This window comes from Lytechinus variegatus, chromosome 16 (assembly GCF_018143015.1).
Source record: "Lytechinus variegatus isolate NC3 chromosome 16, Lvar_3.0, whole genome shotgun sequence".
Lineage (NCBI taxonomy): Eukaryota > Metazoa > Echinodermata > Echinoidea > Temnopleuroida > Toxopneustidae > Lytechinus > Lytechinus variegatus.
The window spans coordinates 4,895,120-4,921,628 of record NC_054755.1 but is presented as its reverse complement, the minus strand read 5'-3'; the positions used below and the strand labels follow the sequence as shown (position 1 = coordinate 4,921,628).

General features: G+C 35.8%; 1 protein-coding gene across 1 annotated transcript; it reads right to left on the bottom strand.

Annotated features, from left to right (window-relative positions):
• Positions 1-1,476: 1,476 nt before the first annotated feature.
• LOC121430113 (adhesion G-protein coupled receptor D1-like) lies at positions 1,477-19,710 on the bottom strand. Its single transcript, XM_041627390.1, has 15 exons — positions 19,302-19,710; positions 17,971-18,150; positions 16,047-16,157; positions 14,792-15,024; positions 13,699-13,748; positions 12,744-12,843; positions 10,668-10,780; positions 9,490-9,589; positions 8,656-8,806; positions 7,692-7,758; positions 7,291-7,357; positions 6,563-6,648; positions 4,772-4,898; positions 4,384-4,425; positions 1,477-1,721 (listed from the first exon to the last, which is right to left on the bottom strand). The coding sequence occupies exons 1-15, from the start codon at positions 19,498-19,500 to the stop codon at positions 1,575-1,577; spliced, it is 1,773 nt and encodes a 590-aa protein (XP_041483324.1). The 5' UTR covers positions 19,501-19,710; the 3' UTR covers positions 1,477-1,574.
• Between the last annotated feature and the right edge of the window lie 6,799 nt (positions 19,711-26,509).

Genomic DNA, 26,509 nt, shown 5'->3' with positions numbered 1-26,509 from the left:
TCTTTTAAATTGCGTTGAAATAAAAAAAAAAACTTCTAGTATATTCCGGACGGATGCCAAGCCATATCCAATCGTAGATTACGTTTTCATTTCGTGCTGACTTTGAATTATATAACGTTGATATAATTATGACCAAAAAATAATTGTGCCGGGATGAAGCGCACAATATAGATACTAATATTTCAAACTTTATTGATTCAAACTGTTGCAATGTTAGAAATTATGATATTAATTTTCTACTTTATAAAACGAAAATAGGCTGCTCTACGTTCATGTATAAGTTTTCTATCACATTACTAACTTGTGCGTATATGATTCGTTAAAAATTAATTGAAATTGTCTGACTTAAATTATATGCTCAATTAAAATCCAAAAAAAATATATACATGCATGTTGATACGATAAAAATACATAAAACACAAACTATTTCAAAATCTGAGCATTGCATGCAATTCAAATAAGAAAATAAAACATGGATAAGAAAATAAAAATGACGAATAAAATTCGGTTAAAAACAGTTCTGTGAGATCTTACAACTATATACAATAAAATCTATTTAGTTATCGAACATTGTGATGCCACAGAAATCCTCTTCAAGTTGATGCACTATTCTAGATAATTGCCTTAAGTATGTAGGAATGCAAATACACTATAGGCGGATATCTACTATTATCAGAAATTATGAAATATGCTTCTCGGAAGAGTTTAGCAATATCAAAACAATTCTATTATTAACATAAATTAAAGAATATATTATATATTTTTCCTTTAACCTGAGGTAAGATTAGAACGAAAGACTGATCTTTTGAAAGACAATAAATAGATAATTGGAACAGCGTATGAAAGACAAAGCATGGAATAATATTCACATGGTTCAAGGCTAATGAAAAGTCAAGTTTATTATATATTTTATTGCTTATCACGTTTACAACACCAAATAAGCAATATAAACAAACACTAAGAAAAACGGTCGATTCTGTTCCCTATTTTCAATATTTACTGCACCTTTATATGGTGCAATCTCGCACCCTAAGTGAAAAGGGTACAAAATCCACCATCTCACAACCTTCCTCTTTTCAGGGTTACTTAAATAATTGCGCCCTTTGATTAACAAAATCAGCTATTAACAGGATTACGGTGCTAAGTTGCACCACAAAAGAAGTTTCCAATGTTCTTAGTGTGCTTATTATCATTTAACACAATCATGAAAGAACCGCGGTATACTCTTTACCAATCCTTTCATTAGGGGGGAAACATGCATTTCCCTAATAACAATTTTCAAAGTACATAGGATTTTCAGATTCACAATGGTATTCCTCCACTTAAACGTAACATTTACACTTTCTTCTAGAGTGTCCTTAAAACATGACTTGATATACAGAGCCTTTTCATCGGCATAAGCATTCGGTGAATTCGATGCAAACTTTAATTGTAATTTAATGATGTATAGGTATAAAAAGCAGATGAAAACAAACTCGTATACCTCTATATTAATTGATGAATTAACTAACTCAAAATGTGAGAGCTGATGGCACCGACTACGCCATTTGTTTCAGGGACCGTCACGGCAATTCTTAAAGTCCTTTACTCAGCTTAGACTCTGTGAACTGAGAAGTACCCTTATCTGTAGATTGAGTTCCTCCCGTACCAGATGTGGAGGTGTTCATGGCCCACTTGGAGGAGTCACCAACCTTGCGCTTTCGTCCAATCACCTTCTGAACCTGTCGAATAGAAATTACGGATAATAATGTTTTATTTCCCAGGGTATCAGTAAAAAAATATCTGTTCTTCAAGCGGGCCCTGCATTTCCAATCTCAACACTGAGGTATCACAGGCCTGAATAATTTCCCATAAACTCGTGTGTTAAAGTGGAACTTAAAAAAAAATCATAACAAAATGGGTTGAATGTTTACTACCAGTGGATAGGATGTCTGACATTCCATATCTGACAAGAAAAGGGTACCTCGGCCGACTCATTTTAAAAATGAATTGGCATTTATCAAGAATACACCTGACAGGATCAAACTCATCACTTGAGACAGTAAAATGGCCCCAATTCTTCGCCAGTAAAAAAAAAATAGTTCCAAAGTGGTGATATATTTTCCCAATTTGGAAAAAGGAAGTTCGGTAGGTACCCTCTCTAGAATCAGAGTTAGATTTTCAATCATATTCATTCATTTTTGTCAATCAGCAATATCAAATTTAAAAATTTAGAATGGGTTGGCTCGAATGAATATCTGTTTGCCTGTCAGATGTAGCCCGTGTAATACTGAGCACCTATATAGCAACAAGACAGAAGGTCTTATTTTTATAAGTCTTTGGTATGAATCGACCGGGAATCGAATCCACGACCTCCCGTTTACCATGAGGCAGGCGCTCTACCACTGAGCCATCATGCCCGGATTACATGAGTGGATAAAGCTGAAGAGGTTATTTGAGTGACAGTGGGAATATGATAGTTCATGTCTTTGATAGCAATGCAGTCGGAAAATAAGCCAAAAGCTGAAGGCACTTGGGGTGATGATTCTTCTCATAGTGAGGGATAGACAGAAGAAAGAACAGTATGAACAATAGAAGTCTGCAGTGTATTCCCATGCATGCCATTCTTATCTGTAAAACATCTTGGAACCACCCCTGACATGGCCACCATGGAAATATTAAATGAGAGCATATGATACTGATTTCTGGCAAAGCGCTTATTGCAGGTGTAATTTTACATTTTATTTGATATAAAGAGCGTTTCATTAAAGGACATGTCGACGTTTTATCCGGCAGTTACCATAGTAACAGTGCTCCTCAGCCAATCAAAACCAAGGAAAGCTGTCATATCCGACAACTTGAAGGACAGTAAACGTTGGTGAAACGCTCCTCTGGACTCAAAGGTATAAAAACAGAACACCTCGATGTCACTCGTGATAACATTATGGAATAGTAGTGTTACACAGAAAATGTAAAGAAACGCTTAAAATGGACAACAATCACATCACACCACAGCATGATCAAATACATTTATCGATCACATAAATCGGGTGGAAGTCTTCCCAGTGACTTCCTTCACGTGTTGATATTATGACCATACGCTTTGTCAAATGTTTATGAAATACGAGATAATGAATTTTGATGAGATGAATTATGACACAATAAATCATGATCAGAAGAAATGTGAGATAAGACGCACCTTCCGCCCTTTATTTTGATCAAGTTCAACGTCCAGTATACACACAGTACGTGGCATATAAAATGGCACAAATCAGTCAAATAGCTTTGGAAGCGCGCCAAAAGGCTTTCTTGAATTTCATAATTCATATAAATTTTGAAATTAATCTGGAAGAAAATCTAAGCTAAAGGGTATTATCATCAAAACGCAGGAATTAGAGGAAACCCGTGCAAGGTTCCAAATATAGATATACTTATCAAAGAATATATTATCAAAGCTACAACAAAGAGTAAAATGTCTAGTATATTTTCTCTGAGGATTCCCGACTTGACAAAGACAAGGCTAGCTGTCGTCAATACGAAATTGACTCAATTTGTGAATATGACATACAGTAGTATGAGCGGTGACTGGGTGGTACCAAAATCTTTAATTATTTTAAAAGATCACTAAGTTATCAGCCACATCCATAATCTAATATTCATACGTTGACTGAAATCCATCATCCGAAGCATGGGAATCAAATCAGCTTGCCCGTCCCTACACCAGCTACTTAACGAATAGTAAGCAATTATAGCAATTAGGCCTACAGTATAGATGTTTTTAGAGGATCGGGGTGCTTTATGAGAATATTTACACAAAGTTACATTTCAACAAGGCAAGGAAAAAGGAAATGTGGCACAGTCCGTTGGGGGTTAGTTATTCTTGTTGATAAAATTAGTTAAAATCAAATATAAATTTTGACTTATAATTAAACTCTGGCTATTATCATTTACACTATAAACCCAAACTTGTAGTGAGGAGTGGTATATTTTTCAAAAATTAATATTTTGTGATACGTTGTACCCGATGAAAGAATTTTAATTTAAAGATTAAGCAAAATAAATTATCTAAAAACGAGGGACCTAGCCCCATACAGCCGAATCCCAAACGAACATTTGAAGCAAACACAAAAACAAATAAACAACATAAAAAAGAACACACAGACAAGCAAACACAAATGAGCAAGCACAATAAAAATCAACAAAACAAATGAAAACAATACACCCGCGGGACAAAACTTCACAAAGGAGGCTGTTCACAGCAGCACAGATATAGCGTCATCATTTTTGGTAATTTGGAGTCGATTTACTTGCGGGATTTTGGCATATATCTTAATGTTATGAAACAGAGGCGGGTATTTTAGAATAAATTTCTAGATTAATTAAAGTGTGATCTAAATATCTTACCTCGGGATGCATGACGCATTGAAACACAAAGAACAGTGGGCCCTGAAAACGAAGATTTAAAAAAATACACAATCCTGCATTAATACATTCATTGCGGTGAATAAGGACATTATAATGATTTATAGTCGAAAATACTATAATCAACGTTTCAATAATTATTAATCAATTTTATTATGATTGTTTTTATTATTATCAGTATAATATTACAGTTAGCGATTATTACTATTATCATTTTATCATTGCTGTTTTTATTAATATTGTTATCATTATTATTATCATCATCATCATCATCATCATTATCATTATTATTATCATTATTAATATTATTACTATTATTATTATTATTAATATTATTATAATAATCATCATCACATCCATTGTCTATTACCTGCAGTGCGTTCATCAGTATGAAAAACCATTGCAAGAAGACATTCTTCATGACAGCCTGAAGCAAGCCAAATACCCACGTCATTCCCAGCATAGGCACCATAATCAACACAGCACGAGCGGTAGCCCTGAAAAACAAAAAGAAAAAAAAACATCGTAAATGCCTCTTCCTGATCATTACCCTATATACACAGAGGCGTCGATTATGGGGGGGGGCAGGGGGGCGATCGCCCCACCAATGAAAATATTGGGGGGGCAAACATATCATTTTGCCCACCCAATAATTCCGCATGTGCTAAAAATAAAATAAGATTGTAATGCTACACAGAAATCAGCAAGCGAGATTGAGATACACAACTCGTTCTTCGTCTAAAATCGTGCTCAAAATGTCAACTTTTCAGATTGGAATATCAAAAAATTTCAGCTCGCGCTTCGCGCTCGCATCATTTTTGTAACAAAAACCCATACTTTCCATGATTAAATAGGTGAATATGGTCCCGTTTTCAGTTCTAAACCTCAAAAGAACTCCCACTTCGATTTGCAATAATCTATTGTTGGATATATATATCTTGTTCTTTATTAAAAACGTCCATTAAACTCATTTTTTTTCAGATCGAAATATCAAAATTTTCAGCTCGCGCTTTGCGCTCGCATTTATCTGCTAGTGAGATATATATATATGTCTGTGTGTGTATGTGCGTGTGTGTATATATATATATATATATATATATATATATATATATATATATATATATATATATATATATATATATATATATATATATATATATATACACGTATATATATGTACACATATATATATAGGCATATGTGTGTGGGTGTGATCGAGCGCCTTTGGAAAATTGATTCATGATTTTGCCCCCCCAATCTGAAAAATGGATCGACGCCCCTGTTGATATACTGAACAATCAATTACAAATATCAATATGAAATTTGTAATTGATTCCGTTTCACTCTACTGCTAAAATTGTATGCATCGATCGTCCATACAGGCCGAACGAAGGTTTTTTTTCCGGGAGGGGGCAAATGCATAAACATTTTGACGAATTTCGTGATTTTTTCAAATATCATTACGCTAAACATGTGTTATGATCTTCTTCAGAGTACAATCATCTCAAGCAGATTAGAGTTGGGGAAAGTCAAGCAGTAAATCAATATTTTTTTTATGGCAGAAGTTAACCTAAAGCAGAATTTGAAAATGACATTATTCATTTGGGACAAATATTTCACTCACGATTGATTCCCTTACAAATTATTCTGCTGATCCTTCACTGTAAAAAAAAAACAATAGCATTAATTCTGCACGAGCTGTGTATATAGATTACACCAAGTGTAAGTTCAACATCCAATGGTGCTATCATAGCATGTTTTATTTGATATTTAAACACCGTGTTTAATCTCCATGGTGTAGGGTTGGCATTTTCTTAACACCTAAGAATTTTAAGTGTTTAGCACCATTAATGAGTGGTTAACGTAACCCCCTCAATTACGTTGCAAATAATAGTGAAAAAGTATAGCCTGTTCGGAGTACGCTCTTAAACAGTGGATTTATTATTTCACACTTTTAAGTCATTTAGTAAAGTTGGACAAAATTCTCCCCAGATTCCGTGTTGCAAAATTATATTCATTTAAACAAAAGATAATTTAAAAATAAATAGACTATATGTCTTTGGATTAGTTTTTAATCGAAATTTGTTGGAAGATTTAGTAAGTAACTAACGAAAGGCAAATCTAAGTATCCTTGGTTTCGCCATTAAGATAAGGAACTTACTTAAGTCTGTCCGTATCACTCTTCTTAGCATTTGCCTTGAGAGAGACAAAAGTGCGCATGATCAAATACAGGAGGACTGTGTTTACCTGTAACCATAGAAACGAAATATACAGAAATTAATTGTCTTTAGATGTCATTAAAGAGGATGATTGATCCGCCCCTCCCCCCCAAAAAAAACATTTTGGAATGACTTTACTACAACATTAATTTATCTTTATTGTTTCAAAATATAAAATTCTTGCTCGTATCCAAAGAAACCACATGCATCAAGTAAAAAAATACTTATGATCGAATTGTATACCTAAACTGAAAACGGGGACGTTGTGCAAAAGTTAACGGTGGGAATGTTTGCACTTTTCGTCTGCATTTTCTTGTTACTATCATTTCATTATTATCGGTATAATTTTTTGTGGGGGTGTCATTGTATAGGCCTAACCCTACATCATTTTTCGAATAAAGTTTGACGTAAGATTATGGTTTGCAATACAGCTGTCGGGATAGTTGGGTCTGATAATCTTTATCAGCATTAATGTCAATGGAATAACAAACATTATGGGTTGATTATCATTATATCAAATGGATTAAACATTAATGGTATCGAAATTCATTTCCTCCCATTTTGTCAACGATACACTAATACTATGTTTTGTGTATCTTGTTAATTTTTCGAATCCTATTGTAAATTCTATAATGACGGTGTAATTTTTAGTTGTTTTTTTTTTACTTACCACTACGACAAGACACACCTCGGTAAGCCAGATATACATAGTTTTGTACTGGACGTTCAAGAAACAGCTGCGTTTATAAAATAATGAATGATATATCAGAAAGATTAATTCAACACTCTTATACAAAATGTTTAACGGTTACCGTTATTAACGTTTACCGATACCATACAGGGAGAACCTTTATGTTTCATATTTGAGCAGTGGAAGGTGCAAAGCGACAGCTATAGCCAGACGAAAAAGCATTCTCCAACTTTTACCCCAATAATGTAGAACAAAAATGGCTCTAAAGGAATATTTAGGATCATCTTCTATTTTAAGAACTTTAAAATGTTCGAAATAAGGGATAAAATGGGTTAAAAAACTTGTATACGTAACTTAAAATTTAAAACGTATATACTTACGCGCATTCCCCTCCATAGCCATCAATCAAAGACCCCATCAAAACGGCAACCATCACACACGGAATACCTAGTAGGGTATGGAAATATATCATCACTTTATTAATTAAAAAGGCACCTACAGGTGGAAAATGAAATTGCGAATTAAGGTTTCATAATAAATGAAGGAATATCAAGCATAAATGTCCAAGAATCACAAAAATGAAACAAGTGCTCCAAACTGTTAAAAATCCACTTTTAAAGAAAATATTGTCATCACTATCACCGTCATTACCACCATCGCATTGAAGTAAGTTATTTTAGATCAGTAGGTGCAGGTATTCTCTGAACAATAATCCTCTAAATGCTAAACCTTTTGCGATTTGAAATGTTTCTCACATCACTTGCTAAACGATTTGGTACAGTGTGACAGGAAAGACAAATACCGGTTCTCGCACATTTGCATTATTCTTAATCGTGTCTTTTCCTTGTTTTCTAGTGTACGAATGCAATCGTATTAGCAAAAGCGCGAAATCATCCAAATGCCGTCACCACCATCACCACTTGAAAACTTGCCCGCTAGTCTTCACTCGAAACATTGAGAATGATGATCAAAATGCCAAAACGTGGCTACCTAGACTCGAAAACCCATCCAACGACCCTTACCCCCAAACCATCACCATCTCAACCACCAACATTCACTACCACCACCACCACCACTCAACACTCAACACCACTAAACCTTACCCAAAACAACAAGAATGATCTCCTACCCTTGACACTACTACCTTTATCGCCACCACTACCAGCCCTTGACACTACCAAACTGCAACAATGATCATCGTACCTCCATCGCCACTGCACTTCTACCTCTCCTGAACACGTCCACCAAACATTACCCCAAACAGCCAGAATGATCATCCTACCCTTGACACCACAACCACCATCGCCACCACTACCACTCCTAAACGCGTCCACCAAACCTTACCCCAAACTGCAAGAATGATCATCCAGCCCTTGACTGGTGCCTTGTGAGTCCTGGATGCCTTGCGGTGGAGGAGTGTTCCCTCAAGTATCATGGAGATACAGTAAGCAGTCAGCAGGTAGTGCATGATACCAGCGATGGCCCGACACATGCCCTATATGGCGTTGGTATAGGTAAAGATATATGAATATTCGAATTAAAATGGTGGTTCATATATTTTCTTAATTATTTTTTTTTTCATTTTCAGGAACAGGAAACATCAATACAACAACAGTGATCAATAAACAAATTTACAATACCAGACGAAAGGAAGCACAAAAAAGCTAACGCATGTGGATTATTAAAATAAGTCAAGATTCTGTAGAAGATATTTCCCGTGAGCTGGTGAAAAAATGGACAAATCGAATTACACTCAAGCCAGATAGCACGAGTAAGATTACGGGATTCAAATGACAATAGAAATACGTTTGATCTCTTCTTCCTTGTGTGGGGATTGCACAACGAAAAGACAAGTTTATTTGATATATTCTGACTGATTTGAAAGGAAATTTTATAATAATGATAATAATAACAATATCGTCAGTTTTTTTATAGCGCATAACACATAACAGATAGGTCTCTATGTGCTTGAGAAAACGAAGGAGAGGAAGAGAAGTGTTGGCGAGTTCATTTTGTTGAGGCTAGGTACGATTCAAATAAGTATGTTTTAAAAACTGTTTTGAATTTGTTAACTAAATCGATTGAGGTTTGAATTTGTGTAACTATTGGTCAGAGTTTCATCTGAATTTTCTCCTTTTGGGGGGGAGGGGATGGTGTCAATTGGGCAATGATATTCACCTTGTGTTGTGTTTGATCCATGAAGAGCATGACAAGTTGAGCCAAGGCCAATGAGATTGCAAGACAGATGTGGACTTTCACCTGGTCAGATGTGTACAACCTGTAGGTCAGATCAAATCAGTCAAATATTGAGAAATGAAACACAGTTTCGAACTGATAAATAGATATTTATAAAGCTCCTGTAATTGTAAAAGTCAAGTAAACGACTGGATTTGTTTTAATAAATAGAATGAATCCCTTCACAAATTTAGGATGTGACTAAATTCATGTTAATCTGATCTCCTCTAAGAAGAAAGAAAGACGAAAAAACAAAGGGGAAAATAAAATGAGGTCTAAAAAACATAGCTAGCTACGTCAGTGGGTTTCTTGTTGTTGTTAAGAACCCTGCCAAGTTTGTATAGGCTTCTTTGATTGTATAGTGAGTAATTGTATTACCGACCGGCCTTGTATTACCGAACGCGCGCTTCATACGCATCAGAAAATAATTTCATACGCTCAAAATTTTGCAACAAAATTAACATCCTTCCAAACGGAACTTGAAAAGAAAAATGGTCAAAAACACATTTACAAAGTCTTAATATTCTAAAAATGATAAACTATGGTCAAGATAGCTCATCAGTGATTTTGTTGTTTCCTCAACTTTTCCTATAGAAAACACACGTTCGGTAAAACGAGACCCTTTTCAAGTGACCAAAATATTTCACATGCGAAGAGGGGTCCGTCCGATTGGAAGCTTATATCGTAAAAAGGAAAAATGATTTCAGCAACATTTTTACATATTTATATTTTGTAGGTAATTGTGTATTTATAGTGAAAGTTTGGTGAATTTCATGAGAATAATGTGTTTGATATGATCAAATTCATGAAAAGTGTTCAGTAATACGATCCACTACCATACTACCTTTGGGTATCCTAATGATGTGAAGAACCCTATATACCCGTCTTGAATAGGGTTCTTTGTACTACCTATTGGGTGTCTTATTACACCAGGAAAAATCCCATAGGTTGTTTAAAAAAGAACTTTAAGTGTTCCTTGCAAAAAAAAAGTTCTATAGGACTGTTGAAAACTATTTTCTACTTCAATTAAGAACCTTACAAGTTTCCAAATACTGGAAAAAGTATAAGGTTCTGATATTTCTAAGAGTGCATAACATGTTGTAATAAACGGACAAACTCACTTGAGATAGCAGAAAATGACCACGGAGAGGAATAGGGCAGCGATAGAGATGGCATTGAAGAACCTGGTCATCAAGGTTTGTATCTTCAGATTGGCTCCTTCAATCGTACAATCCTTCATTCGAGGGAAAAAGAATAATCTCCACTTTGTTATTTACGTGTGATTATGGCCCTGGGTGCTGAAGCACCCCCCCCCCCCAAAGAAAAAATGCCCATGGGGTGCTGCGTGTTTTATTCTCACAGACAGCACCCCTAGGCATTTTAGTACATGTGTAAAAAAAAAAAATAAAAAAATTAACTAAAATTACCCTCTTAATCTTATTTTCCTTTGTTCTTCTTTTAAGTTTCTCGAGACCATTTTTTTTTCTTTAAGTTTCTCGAGAACAATTTTTTTCTCAATTTTAAAGAGAAAACATTTTTTTTTTGCTTTTCAAACTTGCATCAGCAACCCCAGTAAAAAAAAATCATTCCCCGGGCCCTGCTTGTGATCTTAAGTGCTTTCAAACTTCAAATTGAGTTATGTAAGGGATGTCATCCTTTGGTTTAATTATCATGGGTTTTAGAAGAGACGGCGGATTACAACGGAGACGAGACTCGTGCAATAGGCCTAGTCAGTGTTGTTAGCCAGAAGAACTTATAGTGGTGCTAAAAAGTTAGTGAATCCCGCTAGAAAATGAACATGTTTTAAATTGCTGATGTGGTTTACTGTACACCATGTGGAGTTTATAGAAACATTGGCCCGTATTCTGAAGTCGGGTTTAATTCAAACTCAGGTTTAAAGTTGTGGTTTAAGTATGGACAGCCAATTGTTACATAATATTAACAGTAGAGATATCATATTTCAGCTCATTCGGCTCTCAAACCATTCATAATTGTGTAGGAAGTATAAGTAGATGATTGTCTTCACCATCGATGAATCAGGAAAGAGCACAGTAAAACATAAGAAACATATAACTTAATTTTAAAAAATGATACATTTGGCTTCCCATACTTAAACCACAACTTTAAACCTGAGTTTAAGTTAAACCCGACTTAAGAATACGGGCCAGTGGATAGAAGAAGAGAAGAAGTGGATAGGCGAGAAAGTGGAGATTTGAGAGTAGAGTATTCTTTCTTGAAAATAGTCCTGAAAAGGACTGTAAACCAGAAGGAATGTTGAGTGAGAACAGCTTGAGTAGTAGAGCTGATGAGGAGATGCTGGCTTGAGTCGGCGAGTAGAGATGATAAGTAGTAGAGAGACTCGACGTTTCGGACAGGTTGACTGTCCGTCTTCAGGAGTGAGTGTTCTCTAACACTCCACATGGTGCATGTACCGTAAACCACATCAGCAATTGTACATGCCACCATGCAAACCTTCAAACAACATGTTTTAAATTGTTCGAATTCTGCTATCAAAATGTGAATTCAGGTGATAAAATATTACATTCAGTAAAGTTTTGTTCCTCTGGGCTCGCTGGGCATTATAGTGTCGTTGTCTGCATTCAACACTCAGTATAAAAAGTGCATTTCTGGTGAAGTTCACTCGCTTTTACTGCCCAACTTTGGCAAAAGGAAGCAAGTGACACATCTGACAAATTTGAGTTATTATTATTTCTGAAACACCCTTTGTATGTTGCACATTCAGGCACAATTTGGGGAAGAAAATCGTTTTATGGAAAGATATTGAAGAAAATATGCTGCTAAATTGCATTGACGCCTATGTAAATACGAACACCCATTGCTCATTTACAACAAACGATTCTTCGGTAGCTTGCTTCCTTTTGCCAAAGTACGGCAGCATGGACGAAACCATGATCTAACTCACTATTGTATGAAATTATGAGTAGCTAAACATTTCAAGGCTTTGGTTTACATTTTATGTTTCTTATAGTTGTCACGTTGTTTCCCCATTCTGATGAAGTAGACTATTTTAATTAATATTCCAAGACAGTATTTCGAGTGTAAAATGAGCTGATGACTGATTCTGCAATGTTAAAGATTTGTGTCATAGTTGGCTCTTCATAGCACAACCACATGCAAAGTTCGAATTAATAAACAGAGTTCAAATTATGGGCTAATGAGTCAAAATAATGACATACCTCAAACTGCAGTAGCACTGCGAAACTGGTAGTATGGTTACAGGCACAGGTGACGTCAGTCTCGTTACTATCAGAAACATGGCAGCCATGGCCAGACCATCTACCAAGGTAAATTGACAAATCATAATTAAAATTCACTCATTGTTCGTCTTTTCTCCATCACGTAAGAAAATAATCGGAAATTAAACAAAAATATTGCTTATTGGGTAAAGAAAATCGAGAGATACGCTGTCGTACGACCTGAAATGAAGATGGGCGATAGCTTATGCAATTTAGTAGAAGTTGATTTTAGTTGAAATTTCGTCTTCTCTCAGACTTTGCCTATGATTATCGATTGAATTGCTGAACTTATCAAGATATACAGTGGATCGAAATTAAGGGGGGGGGGGTTGCCTTTATTTCTGGAATCTCTCTCATGCATATACAAGAGTAAAAACAAAAGGGTATCATCAGTGTCAATTAAATAAAGTCGGGGGACCTATGATTGGTCAAGCCGATCCTTAAATTCGTTCTCATCGTGTAAAAAATATCAAATCCTTATCGATGACATTCTCTGAATATACCTTTACTCAGTTTTACTTATATCTGAAATTATGTTCTTTCAAAATTCAGTGGAAATGATGACAAAAACTACATGTTACATGCAATCGTGTAATTCATCATTACTATTGTCATTATTATTATTATCATTGTTATCTTTGTGTGTGTGTGTGTGTGTGTGTAGGGGATGGGGGAAGTTTGTTTAATCGCATGAGTTTGGGCTAACCATTGGCGGTGGGAGCCAAAAATTAAGGAGGGGTCCACCTGAAATTTTGGGATGGACACAGGGGGATAAAAAAAATTGACAAGCAAAAACAAAAAAAAAGAAAAGTTATCAACAAAAATTTTAGGGGGACCGTCCCCCAACCTCAAATTTAGCATTTAAATATATTCAGACTAAATTGTATGATCTTACTTTTCCTCTGTTTCATCAAAGAAGCGACAAACTCTTTCCTTGAATCCTCCCTATGTTGTTCAACAAGGAAAAGAACATAGTCATTTTTTTATTGTCATAAATTTTATTGCTTCAAAATCAAATCACAATATACATAAATAATAACAGCAATAAATAAAGCATATACATAAGTATAAAAAATGTGTTACAATTCAGCAAGAATATCATAATACTTGTTTACAGAATTCCAATTATCAAAGTGAACTGAAAGTTTGCCTTGTTTTACTGCGATTGCTCGCTTTACTTTTTCTAAAAAAATAATTTCATTTTTAAATTGTTTGAAGACTAAGATTTTAACATAATTATTAGTTGATTACTCATAGCGAATTTGTTTAAAGGTGGAGGGCGGGGACGATTAGGGGGGCGGTCAAGGGATAGGAGAATCAAGGTACTAAATAGACAATTTTGTATTTTCTGGTCGCAAAATGGAAAAAAAAACACGAACAACATAATACTGAAGAAATTTTTTTTTTAATGTTCCTTTTTCCAGTTCCGAACGAATAAGTTATTTCTTTTAAAAAAATATTTGTCTTGAAAATGAAGGGAAAAAACAACCTGAAAATCAAAGAAAATTAGATCACTTGAACATGTTTTTGTAAATTTGTAAATGGAAAATTTCCGTCGTGTTGCCCTTATTTTGTTGATTACATTTTGCACCCTGTCTCGATCTTTTCCATTTTTTAGGAAAGGAATGAAGAAGTTAAAGAGGGGACAGTAATTATGATAGATTCAATAAAGCAGAAGAAGAAGAAAAAGAAGAAGAAGGAGAAGAGGGAAAAGAAAAGGAGGAGAAGAAGAAGAACAAGAAGAGGAACAAGAAAAGGAGAAAAGGAAGAAGGAGACCTAATTATTAAGATATATAAAGATATCACGAATGGGGAATGACGATGTTCATTCTCACATAATAGATTTCTATTTTAATGATAATCGTTCAATGCAGTCATACAATAAAACTAATTGTTCATAAACATGCATATCTCCTCTAAAATTAAGTATGCACATATTATGAAAATGAAATAAAGTCTGGACATCCTTCAATTAACAATCTACTTACCGGCTGATTTGACCCAAAGGCCAAATGTATCAAATGATCATCATCGAGCTGGATCTGTCGTCCTTGATCGTCGACGAGGATGATGTCGAGTACAAGAGAATCGATGACGAGTTTCGTTTTTACCACGCTGGCGGCGTCATCCACGCCCTCAACGACGTTCTCGGTTGTCTGCGACCCATCACCGGTATCGGTTTCACCGGCGCGAGTGTCGTGGATCGTCACCAGGGCGGTCACTGGGCGATAGAACAAACTATAACTAGCTCTGGGCTTTTGAGGGGACTGGGCTTTGGAAAATGTTCCATACGTAAAATCTTCGTAAAAAAAATTTGAAGACTGAACATAATACATATGAAGTAATGAGTTAACGATTTGGCACCATATTCAGACAATGTGTGCGCTTACATGCTCACCATATAGATAAATCCGACTCCAGGGGGGCGTTTCATGAAAGGACTTGTCGGACGTTTTATCCGACAAGTACCAGTTTATCCGACAGTTACCATAGGAACAGTGCCTCTCAGCCAATCAGAATCAAGGAAACACGTCAGATCTGACAACTTGTCGGATGAAAATATTGATGAAACGCTCCCCAGATCACTGCAACTTATGGCGGACACATGGGGAGGGGGGTCAAAAGAAGAATAGTAGTACTTTCAATGAAACAGGTGCGTTTCTATGTCAGTGCGTACATTATACCTGAAGGGTGACACGACATTTGCTCCTGCGAAAACTGCTCCGGTCTTAATATCTCAGAAGGCATAGAATTAGAGTTAGGAATGTGATAGAGTTCAGAATAATGTAAATATTAGGATTAGGGTTTATTTAGTTTTTGAGGTTAGGATTTATGTTTCGTTTTATGTGCAGACTTTCCATCGGAGCAATTGTCGTCGGAGAAAATGCCATGGAACCACTTGAAGCCCCCCCAGTTAGAAATTGCCATGAAAAACAGCATCCTCATGGAAATGGTCAATTGTTTTCAGTTTGATTAGGTGTATTTGTGAATCTCTCTTCTTAAATATCTATATCTTATTGTAACAATCACATTACATATTTGATAATGTGCAATTTGAATATTTTTTATAATGTAAATTTTTTAACTACTGAAAATACAAATTTCACTCTCCTAGTATATTTTGTAGAGATGGAGAGGGGAGGAGGATAAAAGGGGTGTGGCATTTCATAAATTTATGCATACTGTGTTACATGTAAAAATACCCATCATGATTTTTGTTGTGTTAGTGTGTGTCTATATTACCTGGAGTTGAAAACTGTTTAGAAAATGAAACAGCCACTTTCTTCTCGCCGGTAACGGATTTGATTTCAAGTGCGATATTCTGGTTGGCCTCAAAGGTCTGAACATTTGTGCCTATAAATAACGAAAATGGTTGTGGTGTTTTATCGTTACAAAATATCAACTGCACTAAATCTAAGCCTATAGCGTAACAAAAAACGACATTATTTTATTCAATGAACTCGGAATTTTACTCACAGAATGACTTACTCTTTATATTACAGTATACAAGATTCATGGAATATGAAACAATTAAGTATTCAAATAAGAAGTCAAAATAGTTTATTTGATAAGGAAACGAAATTGATTGATCTCAAATGACATTTGACCTTGACTTGGAAACACGTTATTTATTTCATATCATCTGTGATATCCAATAACTATCTAAAAAAAATATTCATTTCATAAAATACTTCTAAAATATATATAAAAAAAGAAAAGTGTCAATTTCTTATGGAAGCTTAAAAGTGCCACCGAGATGTTGAGATAATTATCTCATCATGTTGACATCATGTAGAAGAGATGATGAGATGACAAGATCCCGGATCTCATCATGTTGACATCTTGTAGAAGAGATGATGAGATGACAAGATCCCGGATCTCATCATGTTGACATCTTGTAGAAGAGATGATGAGATGACAAGATCCCGGATCTCATCATGTCAACATCTTTTAGAAGAGATGATGAGATGACAAGATCTTGGATCTCGTCATGTCTACATCATTAAGAAGAGATGTTGAGATGACAAGATCCCGGGATCTCGTCATGTCGTCATCTTTTAGTAGAGATGATGAGATGACAAGATCTCGGATCTCGTCATGTCGACATCTTTCAGAAGAAATGGTCAGATGACAAGATCTTCGATCCATGATCATGTCATCTAATCATCTCTTCTACAAGATGTCGACATGACGAGATCGAGATCTTGTCATCTCATCATCTCTTCTAAAAGATGACGACATGACGAGATCCGAGATCTTGTCATCTCATCATCTCTTCTAAAAGATGTTGACATGATGAGATCCGGGATCTTGTCATCTCAACATCTCTTCTAAAAGATGTCAACATGATGAGATCCGGGATCTTGTCATCTCATCATCTCTTCCAAAAGATGTTGACATGATGAGATCCGGGATCTTGTCATCTCATCATCTCTTCTACAAGATGTCAACATGATGAGATCCGGGATCTTGTCATCTCATCATCTCTTCTTAAAGATGTTGACATGATGAGATCCACGATCTTGTCATCTCATCATCTCTTCTTAAAGATGTCGACATGATGAGATCTGGGATCTCGTCATCTTATCCTTTGCTATCAAGATGTCGACTTCCCGAGATAATTATCTCAACATCTCGGTGGCACTTTTAAGCTTCCATAATTTCTAGCAAATTAAAAAGATCTTAAACGGTCGTCGACTGGATCAAGCCTGTAATGATACTACACTATAAATGCAAAAGATTTAATCTGGAGCCTTAATCAACAACCCTCTCAGAGTAAGACGAGGGACCCGTCGTTTTGGAATGGGATTTACATGTTTTGAGAGCGCATTATAACTCGTTCTGGAATAAAATGTCGATTAAACTATTTTTTTGTTGATTGATTGCATTTATTCTTTTTCATTCCAAATGTTCACTTCAGAAAGAGCTATAGTGCACTCTCAAAAGATGCAAAGCCCACTCCAAAATGACTGTTCGCTCGTCTCACTTTGAGAGGAGTATTATAGGGACCATATTAGCTCTTTTGCATTAAGAGGGTATAGTAGTGTCATCACTGATATCCAATTAACAGAATGACTTACATTAACTTAACAATATTTTAAACTAACACGAGCTTTTAACAAAAGGTCATTTTTACGAAGAAAATTCTGTTTATAGATAGACGTACCGGGGCAGGACTGGTCGACCATTATTTCACAGCTATCGGAGAACTCCTGTCCTTCGATTCCATCACATCCGGCATCGATGGTGACATTAGCAGTAGGTAAAGTGCTCTGGGCCCGGTAAATCTTAATGACTGTGTTTCCTTCAGGCACATGCGTCATATACACAGTAGAGATGTAATTGCCTGCAAGGAGCATAAGGGAGGTTATCAGAATTGATCGAATGAATGACATGGTGGCTCGGTGGTAGAGCGCCCGCCTTACTATACGGAAGGGCATGGGTTCGAACCCAGGCCCTTCTGCTTTCTTGTCAGGCGCTCAACGTATGAGCACGGAGAAGGCAAATAAAAAACACTATGCTATGAAGGGGCCGGTGCGAAAACAGCTTGCAGTTGGGAGTGGATATCGTGGGTAAATTAGAGTTGTTGTTGTTGTTATCAGTTTTATCATATCGATGATTGGTATTAAAATATATATGTATATGTAAATAGTAGGAAAATACAGAAATAAATAAAAGGATAATAGAAATGATAAGGGGGAAGGAGAATAATCACACGAGCATAGTGCTTTCTTAATTTCATGAAGATCGAATGTAAAAATCTAAAATAAAAATAAACTTCCGAATACTCATTTCACATAACTGTCACATCTACACGGATGAATACTTTAAATGGGTGAGCAGATGAAGTCATAGTTTCTAATTCATTAAATTAAATATGCAACATATATTTTTATTACCAAATTGTGAACAAAGTTTGATTCCTTCAATGTGTATGATTGCATTTTTTTTTACATCACTTGACTCAATTAAAATGATCCATACTTATTGTCAAATAACAGAATTAGTAAACTGCCAAACAGCAATTGCCACTGGTAAGATTTGGGCTATATTCACATCAATGAAACCGACTCAAAACGACCAGGCGTATGTATTTTTTTTTCGAAATGACGTGATAGAGAGGGTCGGTCAGGAACCGGCTGGACGGTGCTTAGAAAGAAGAGCTATATCTTTCCCAAAGTCAAAGTAGAGGGGATAGGCACTGCATTATTTTTTTTAAACAAGTGCACACCTAGTTACCAATAATGCATATAGCATTTCCATTTATTTGAAAGCAATATAAGAGCTTTGTAGATTAAATTCTTTGTTCACGGGCATAGGTGCCGCGGCCGGGGATCGAACCCCGGACTTTCCATGTATAGCCAGGCGCCTTAAACCACTCGGCCACGGCACCTTGGGGAATTTGGTAGTCAGGCCATCTACGTTATAGATAGGAAAGGCAGCTTCCAACGTCTAATGTGGACAAGGGTGAGTGTGTCTGTGGTGTTACAGTCTTACCTTCTCCGCATTGGCGATGGGGAACAATGATGTAATAACACATCCCAGGGCACAGGCTGGGCTCAAGCTCAGTAAGAATATCCTCAACGACGTTACATCTGGTTTGCTGGTCGCTCGTAGAGCCTTTGCACACCTCCTTGATCCGGCATGTCGCGTAGCTATGACTCGTGTGGTTCCGTGCCGTTGCGTCGTTAGCCATTTCAAATGATTCGTATTTGATCTGGTCATGTTCGTCAATCTCGAAGCCAGAGCACTGCAGTGAAAGGGATGCGCAGCTACCCGCTATTTAGAAAAGATTATTCACGGGAATGAGAACATCATCTTTACATCGTAGCCGTTTATCCCCTTACTTTTTGTGATTGTTATCATTTTTTTGCTCATTAAGCCATTGCAATGGCATGATCTCAAAGTTTACTTAATTAAACTAGAATTCCCAAATCTGTTGGCCCTGGTACTTACCCAAGCAATTACCCAACTAGTTTATTCAGCCAAAGTTTTACAGGAGGCCCAACATGAAGTAAATTTCCATGGACCCATCCATGCATGGAGGATTATCTATTGTTACTGGGGGTGCTGTGACAATGCTCAGCACTCCCAGTAACAATGGAATAATCCTCCGTGGAATACCTGGGTGGTGTTTCATAAAGCTGTTCGTAAAATTATACACAACTTTACGAACGACGGGAACATGTTCTTATACATAAGTCAGCTACATAGGGATATATCATATAGCACAAGAAAGGGTCAACAATTGTTCGTAAAGTCATTCGTAACTTACGAACAGTTTCATGAAACTGGCCCCAGGAAGTTCTCATTAAGATGCACATAATCACTAGACGGTGGATCTCTTCTAAGAACGAAAGGATCGAGTCGAATTTCCATCTCTATTTGGTCCATGATTATAGGAAAACGATATAATGTTAATTTTCACCCCAATCTTTCCATTTTTTCTTCTATTTTTCTTCTTGGTTGTCGAACGACGCTGCCTAAACCTAAAGGCAGTTTTCTTTGTATCCTTATGATATTGTTCTACTGTTGCCAACTGGATTAGTTTTTTATTCCACAAAAGGGAGTAAGTGAGTGTGAAAAGCTTAGATCATGTTTATAGACTGACTGGATGTCCAAGAGTCTCCTTCATGCCGACTGAAACCATTTTGTAGCAAATGAGCTACTTTATCAGTCCCAGTTGACACTTCGGTCATGATTGTCGAAGTATACTGAAAAATCAAATTGCTTCGAGGAGTGATTCATTTAGAAGAGAATTTCTTTTTAAAAAATAATGAAATAAAGGTACTTACTGTCATTTGGAAATGTCACACACGTGTTAGCCAGTACCTGCAAAATGATAGAGGAAAAAGGGGAGAATGGTAATGTCTCATTGTTTTTCAAATAATAGAATTATAAATTTACCCATTGGCATAAATTAAATCTTTTATCATAATTTATCAGTAGGCGCTTGAAGGAGGACCAATTTAACAATATTTTGTTCCGAGTACAATGAATCAGTGAGATAATATTACATTATTCATCCGTTTGGGTGCGTGTGTATTGGAGTCAGATCAGGGTGCTCTATACGAGCAGTGTTTGTGCGTGTGCGTGCGTATTTAGGTGAGTGTGGGTGTGTGTGTGCGATTTTTTAGTGCTCATACAGTACCACCCCTTAATAATTATTATCAGTTTCTTTCTGCAACAAGTCAAGAACATGTTTATTTCATCTAGACTATTATTTAGTTTCTCTTGAAGAAGGTAAATCTCTGAATATTGGTCAATGGCGCATCATGATCATATTATAGTAGGTTTCACGGTACACCATGTATCTTTTTGAGCATTAAAATTTTGTTAGTCCTGAAAGGGACCACCAACACTCGACATTTCGACAAGTGTGTTCTTGTCGTCTTCAGAAAAATGCACGGTGCCTTGCAGGGTATGTGTCTCTGATTGTTACAATAACAGTGCACAATTTCTATGACAAATACTATCAGCCAATCATAAATAATAATTATTGTTTTCTGGGGCTGCCACGCAGTCAAGTTTAGCTTATAGTGGCAACCCCTGCAACCTTCTAACAATCGGTATATATGTATAAAATGCATTTATGTTCAATGTTTTGTTTGTCAGTTGTACGCATATTATTATTGTATAATGTGTTTATAATAAAGTGTTGCAGAAACTAATAAATGAAATGATATCATATTGAAGGATTTCCGTAGCCTTTAACTGCTATTGTAAATCAGGGGCCCGTTGCAGAAAGAGTTGCAATCAAACGCAACTCTAAAAATCATGGGCAACTTGATTTTCAACCAATCAACAGCGCGCATTTCTGACTTGCAATTGATTTTTAGACTTGCGTTTAAACGCAACTCTTTCTGCAACGGGCCCCTGTTAGTATAACAAGTTTATGAAACGGATGACGTGTCTCTTACGATCTCCCGAATTAATGCAATGTTGATTTACAAGAGAGTCAATTTACATATTAATGGTTTTTTAAATTAGATATACAGCCATGATAAAAATGCAACATCAAACTCTTCAAACCTACACAGGCTTCAGAACATCTGCGAGATAATTCCACGTGTACGAATATGCAGGGAAGAGTAATTTCATATAAACATTATGTCAAAGCACTCTCCCGATTCCATCTCACTCTGAATATAAAATTTACCAATCATGACGATTTACCATGGCAACGTCACGCTACAAGCCATCGAAACAGGTTCTTTCATGTTCGTCACAGCGTCATTTACCAACAGAACCAGAGTCGGTGTAAAAGAAAATTAATGGTATAAATAAGGTTATATGCCCACTTCAACGCCACCATCTACTTCTTTACGATCCATACTAGGTCTACCTATAAATCAGGGGCGGATTCAGGATTTTCCAACAGGATGGGGGCAATTTTTTCAAAGGAAACTGTTGACAAGCCAATAATAAAAGGTTTTCAACCACAAATTAAGGATATTTCGCACCCGAAAAAACTTGACAAGCAAAAAAAGAGGGAGAAAAAAAAGTTTTAAACCATCGTACCCGGAAAAAAATTGACAAACAAAAAGAAATAATAGTAAAAATAGGTCTTCAATTTCATTAGAGGGGTCACACCTCTGTCTTAATGGCATTTACCATTACAAATTTTAATTTTGCTTCTCAAAAGGAGGGGCACGTGCCCCTGTGCTCCCCCCCCCCCTGGGATCCGCGCCTGTATAAATGAATATAACATGATAACACGCTCTTACCAAACACCCTCTCCACCTTGTCATCGCACTTATGTGACGGAAATTATTATGATCATAATTATATTTCAAGGAAGAAACGATGTATTTGTATCCATCATACTTTGTGCTATTTCTTGTTATTGTTTTATTAGATGAGATGGCAAGCTAGCGAAGAAATTTAGGGTATATCATATCCGTATGAAATATATTTAATTTAGACAAATTATAAATCCTACAAACATAACTATGGACAGGTGTCTATAAGAAAGGCCTCGTTTCATCTTTACGGAGAGTCATCGAGCAGACTCCAGTGTTCCCCCCCCCCCTTTCTCTCTCTCTCTATCAGAAAAAGAGGGGTGACAGAACTGCCAAGGTGCGCGCGCATCTGGAGCTCACCATGACAATTTTCCTCTTGTCCGGGTATAGAGTGAGAAATCAGCCAGGTTTTAGCTCAGGATATTTTCTTGTGGTATAGTGCTTGATTTTGTCTTAAAGTAATTATGTCCTCAATGCAGCAGCTGCTAGTGGCTGTATTTTCTTGACTCTCTAACGATTTCTCAGTGATAAATACATGTACATGTGATAAACAATTTCAAATCATGATTTTACGGAATTTTTCGTTTGTCTTCCACGCATTCTATAACCCCCCCCCCCCCCCTCCTCCGCAGGAAAAAAAAACACTATATGCATCTCAGTATTTATTCAAGATACAGATATGGCATTTATACTTTCACCTGCTATTTTCTCTGCTTATCGTCATCTACTATTTATTATTCGAATTCATTTTTATCAATTGACCGTTTGATAAACAAACCCTTTTGGGCTGTTGTGTGGAGCGAAGTGAAGCGACGCCTAATAAGCGTATGAACCTCGTAAAATTTTCATAAGGTTTGTCCATTATCATGATTAATTCTATTTTATGAAAAAAAACGTGCATATATTATAGGTCGGCCTTGGAAACTGCTCAGCTGATAGAAATCAAGCCTAAATAATTTCAATATTTCACAAGCTTTTCTTTTATAGTATAGTATTGAAAGTGAATTTCTATATATTTTCAATAATATATAGAATGTCTTTATCATCTGGAAATATTCCAGAATCAATGAAAATATCGAAAATAATTCCTGTTTTCAAAAAGGGTGATAGAGAGCTAAAAAATAATTATAGACCCATTTCATTGCTAACAACTTTGTCCAAAATCCTTGAGAAGTTGGTCCACATTCGTACAATAAATTTCTTTCATAAGCACAATATTCTTTCTAATACTCAATATGGCTTCCGAGAAAAGAGTAGCACTACTCATGCAATACTTTCCTTAGTTCAAAAGGTTGCCAAAGAAAGTGACCAGTCTTCTAGTACGGTTGGTTTGTTCATAGATTTTTCTAAAGCATTTGATACTGTTGATCATGACATCCTTCTTTTCAAACTATCACATTACGGCATTCGGGGAAAACCATTGATATGGTTTAGGAATTATCTTAAAGGGCGCTCCCAGTTCGTTTCAATTAATGACAATTTCTCTGAACACAAGCCTGTCCTTTGCGGAGTTCCACAGGGCAGTATTCTTTGTCCACTTTTGTTTATAATTTATATAAATGACATTGAAAAGTCGTCTAGGCTACTTCAATTCATTCTTTTTGCTGATGATTCAAACATATTTTTCTCACATCATGATCCAAAACAATTGACGCAAATGTTAAATCAAGAACTTAAAAACGTTGCAAATTGGATAAAAGCAAACAAATTATCACTAAACCTTGATAAAACTAGTTATATGCTGTTTAGTAATAAATTTGAAGCTTTACCAAGTGATGTAATTTTTGATGGTACTGTCATCCAAAGGGTCCGATCCACTCGATTCCTTGGACTAATCATAGATGACAAGCTTTCTTGGAAACCGCACATTGATAATGTCTGCAAAATCATGGCTCGAAATACTGGCATCCTTGGTAAATTAAAACAATTCTTACAACACACTATTATGCTATCCTTGTATTCTACATTAATCCTCCCTTACTTATATTATGGACTTATCGCTTGGGGTAATGCAACAAATTGGCTGATCGATAGAATATTTATATTGCAAAAAAGAGCTATTCGTGTAATAAATAATGCAGATTTCCGGGCACATACAAATAATCTATTCTTAAAAAATAAAATTCTGAAAATTAAAGAATTGTACACTTTTCAACTTGGACAGTTTATGTTCAAGCTCAATACTAAACAACTACCTTTGCCTCTAATTGATATGTTTTTAAAAAATAGTTCGATTCATAGTCACTTCACTCGCCAAGCAAACTCTTTTCATTTGCCATTGAACAGGACATCATTTGCTCAAAAAACGTTTATATTTATGGGTCCTAAACTATGGAATTCATTTACAATTGATATAAAACAATGCAATTCTATACAAATGTTCAAAAAACGACTTAAATTATTTCTCCTGAATTATTACTAAATATTCCATTCATCAATTTCAAATTAGGCCTTCAGTGTTAAGTGGAAAACCTTTAATAATTTGTATATACTGTGAATGATTCATATATATATTTTTAAAAATATGATGCATATGATTTGTATAATAATGTATATATTCCATAATGTAAATATTGTTACGTTTTTTGTTTGTTTGTTTTATTTCGTTTTTTACAAAAAAAGGCAATTCAGTTGCTATAAAAAAGTAATTAAAACAATAAGGGGGGCCTACATTTTACAAGCTCTGCTTTTTAGTTGGCCCTCCCTCCCTTTCAAATATTTATATATCTCGATCTGATGATTGTCTATTGTAATTTTAGAATGTAATTTATTTTTTTGTATGTACTTCAAATGTGATTGTAATATGTTACTATGTCAATTGAATTATAATTGTAAATATGAAATTGAAAGTGGAAAATAAATAATTGAATTGAATTGAATTGAATAATTAAGTTAATGGGAGTGATGATGAGGTGCAGTGGCGTACAGATGGGAGCATTTTCACGACCAAAAAAAGATAGAAGGGTGAAATGTGATATTATTTTCTGAATATTATGTCAAAATCTATCCAAAATAAATGAAATGAAATGTCAAAATTTTTGCTCGCTCGAATTGCTCGCTTGCATTTTTTTTTATTTTACGCGCTACATGTCTATCCCACTGATGAAGTGGATGCGAATATGCTCACCGTCGCATCTGCTAGCCTAGCAACAGTTCTTAAATATGTACTTAAATGTATATCGTTAAATTGAATTAGTACACAGCAAAAACTGTGGTGTTAACCGGTGTACATAGAGGACCACACCAGTTATTTTACACCGGTGTTAAATTGGTGGTGTTAGTTTTACACCTATAGGTGTTATTACAACACTTTTTGTTGTTACATTTACACTCTTCGGTGTTATGTTTAATCTCTAGGGTGTAATTTTAACACCTCAGGCTGTGGTCCTCTATTAACACCAATTGATGTCAGTTTTAACACCACATTTTGTACAGTGTATTAGACTTTACAAAAGTCAATAACAATTGTAAGTGGGTACATTTCGCACCATGCATCGGAATTTGAAGCTATACATATCTTGGTGCGGTGAATGCCGTTAATTAAGTGCTTAACCATTTAATTTTATCACTGTGACTGGAATTGAAACATAAAAACTCATCCTAGGATTGATTTGGAGCGTTGTGGCCCAGTGGATTAGTCTTCGGACTTTGAAACAGAGGGTCGTGGGTTCGAATCCCAGCCATGGCGTTTTTTCCTTCAGCAAGAAACTGATTCCCAATGTGCTGCACTCAACCCAGGTGAGGTAAATGGGTACCAGTAGGAAGTAATTCCTTAAAAAGCTGTGCGCGCTATGAACGCCTAGCTTAGCTGGGTAATGTAGGAGCACCTTGTGCACCTAACAAGGTGGATATGTGCGCAAAATAAATACCCTATATTATTATTATATCATTTGAACATTTATCGTAATGATCAATATGTGTAAAAATGGTAATAGGTATTCATAGAATCATTCCTAAAGCTTT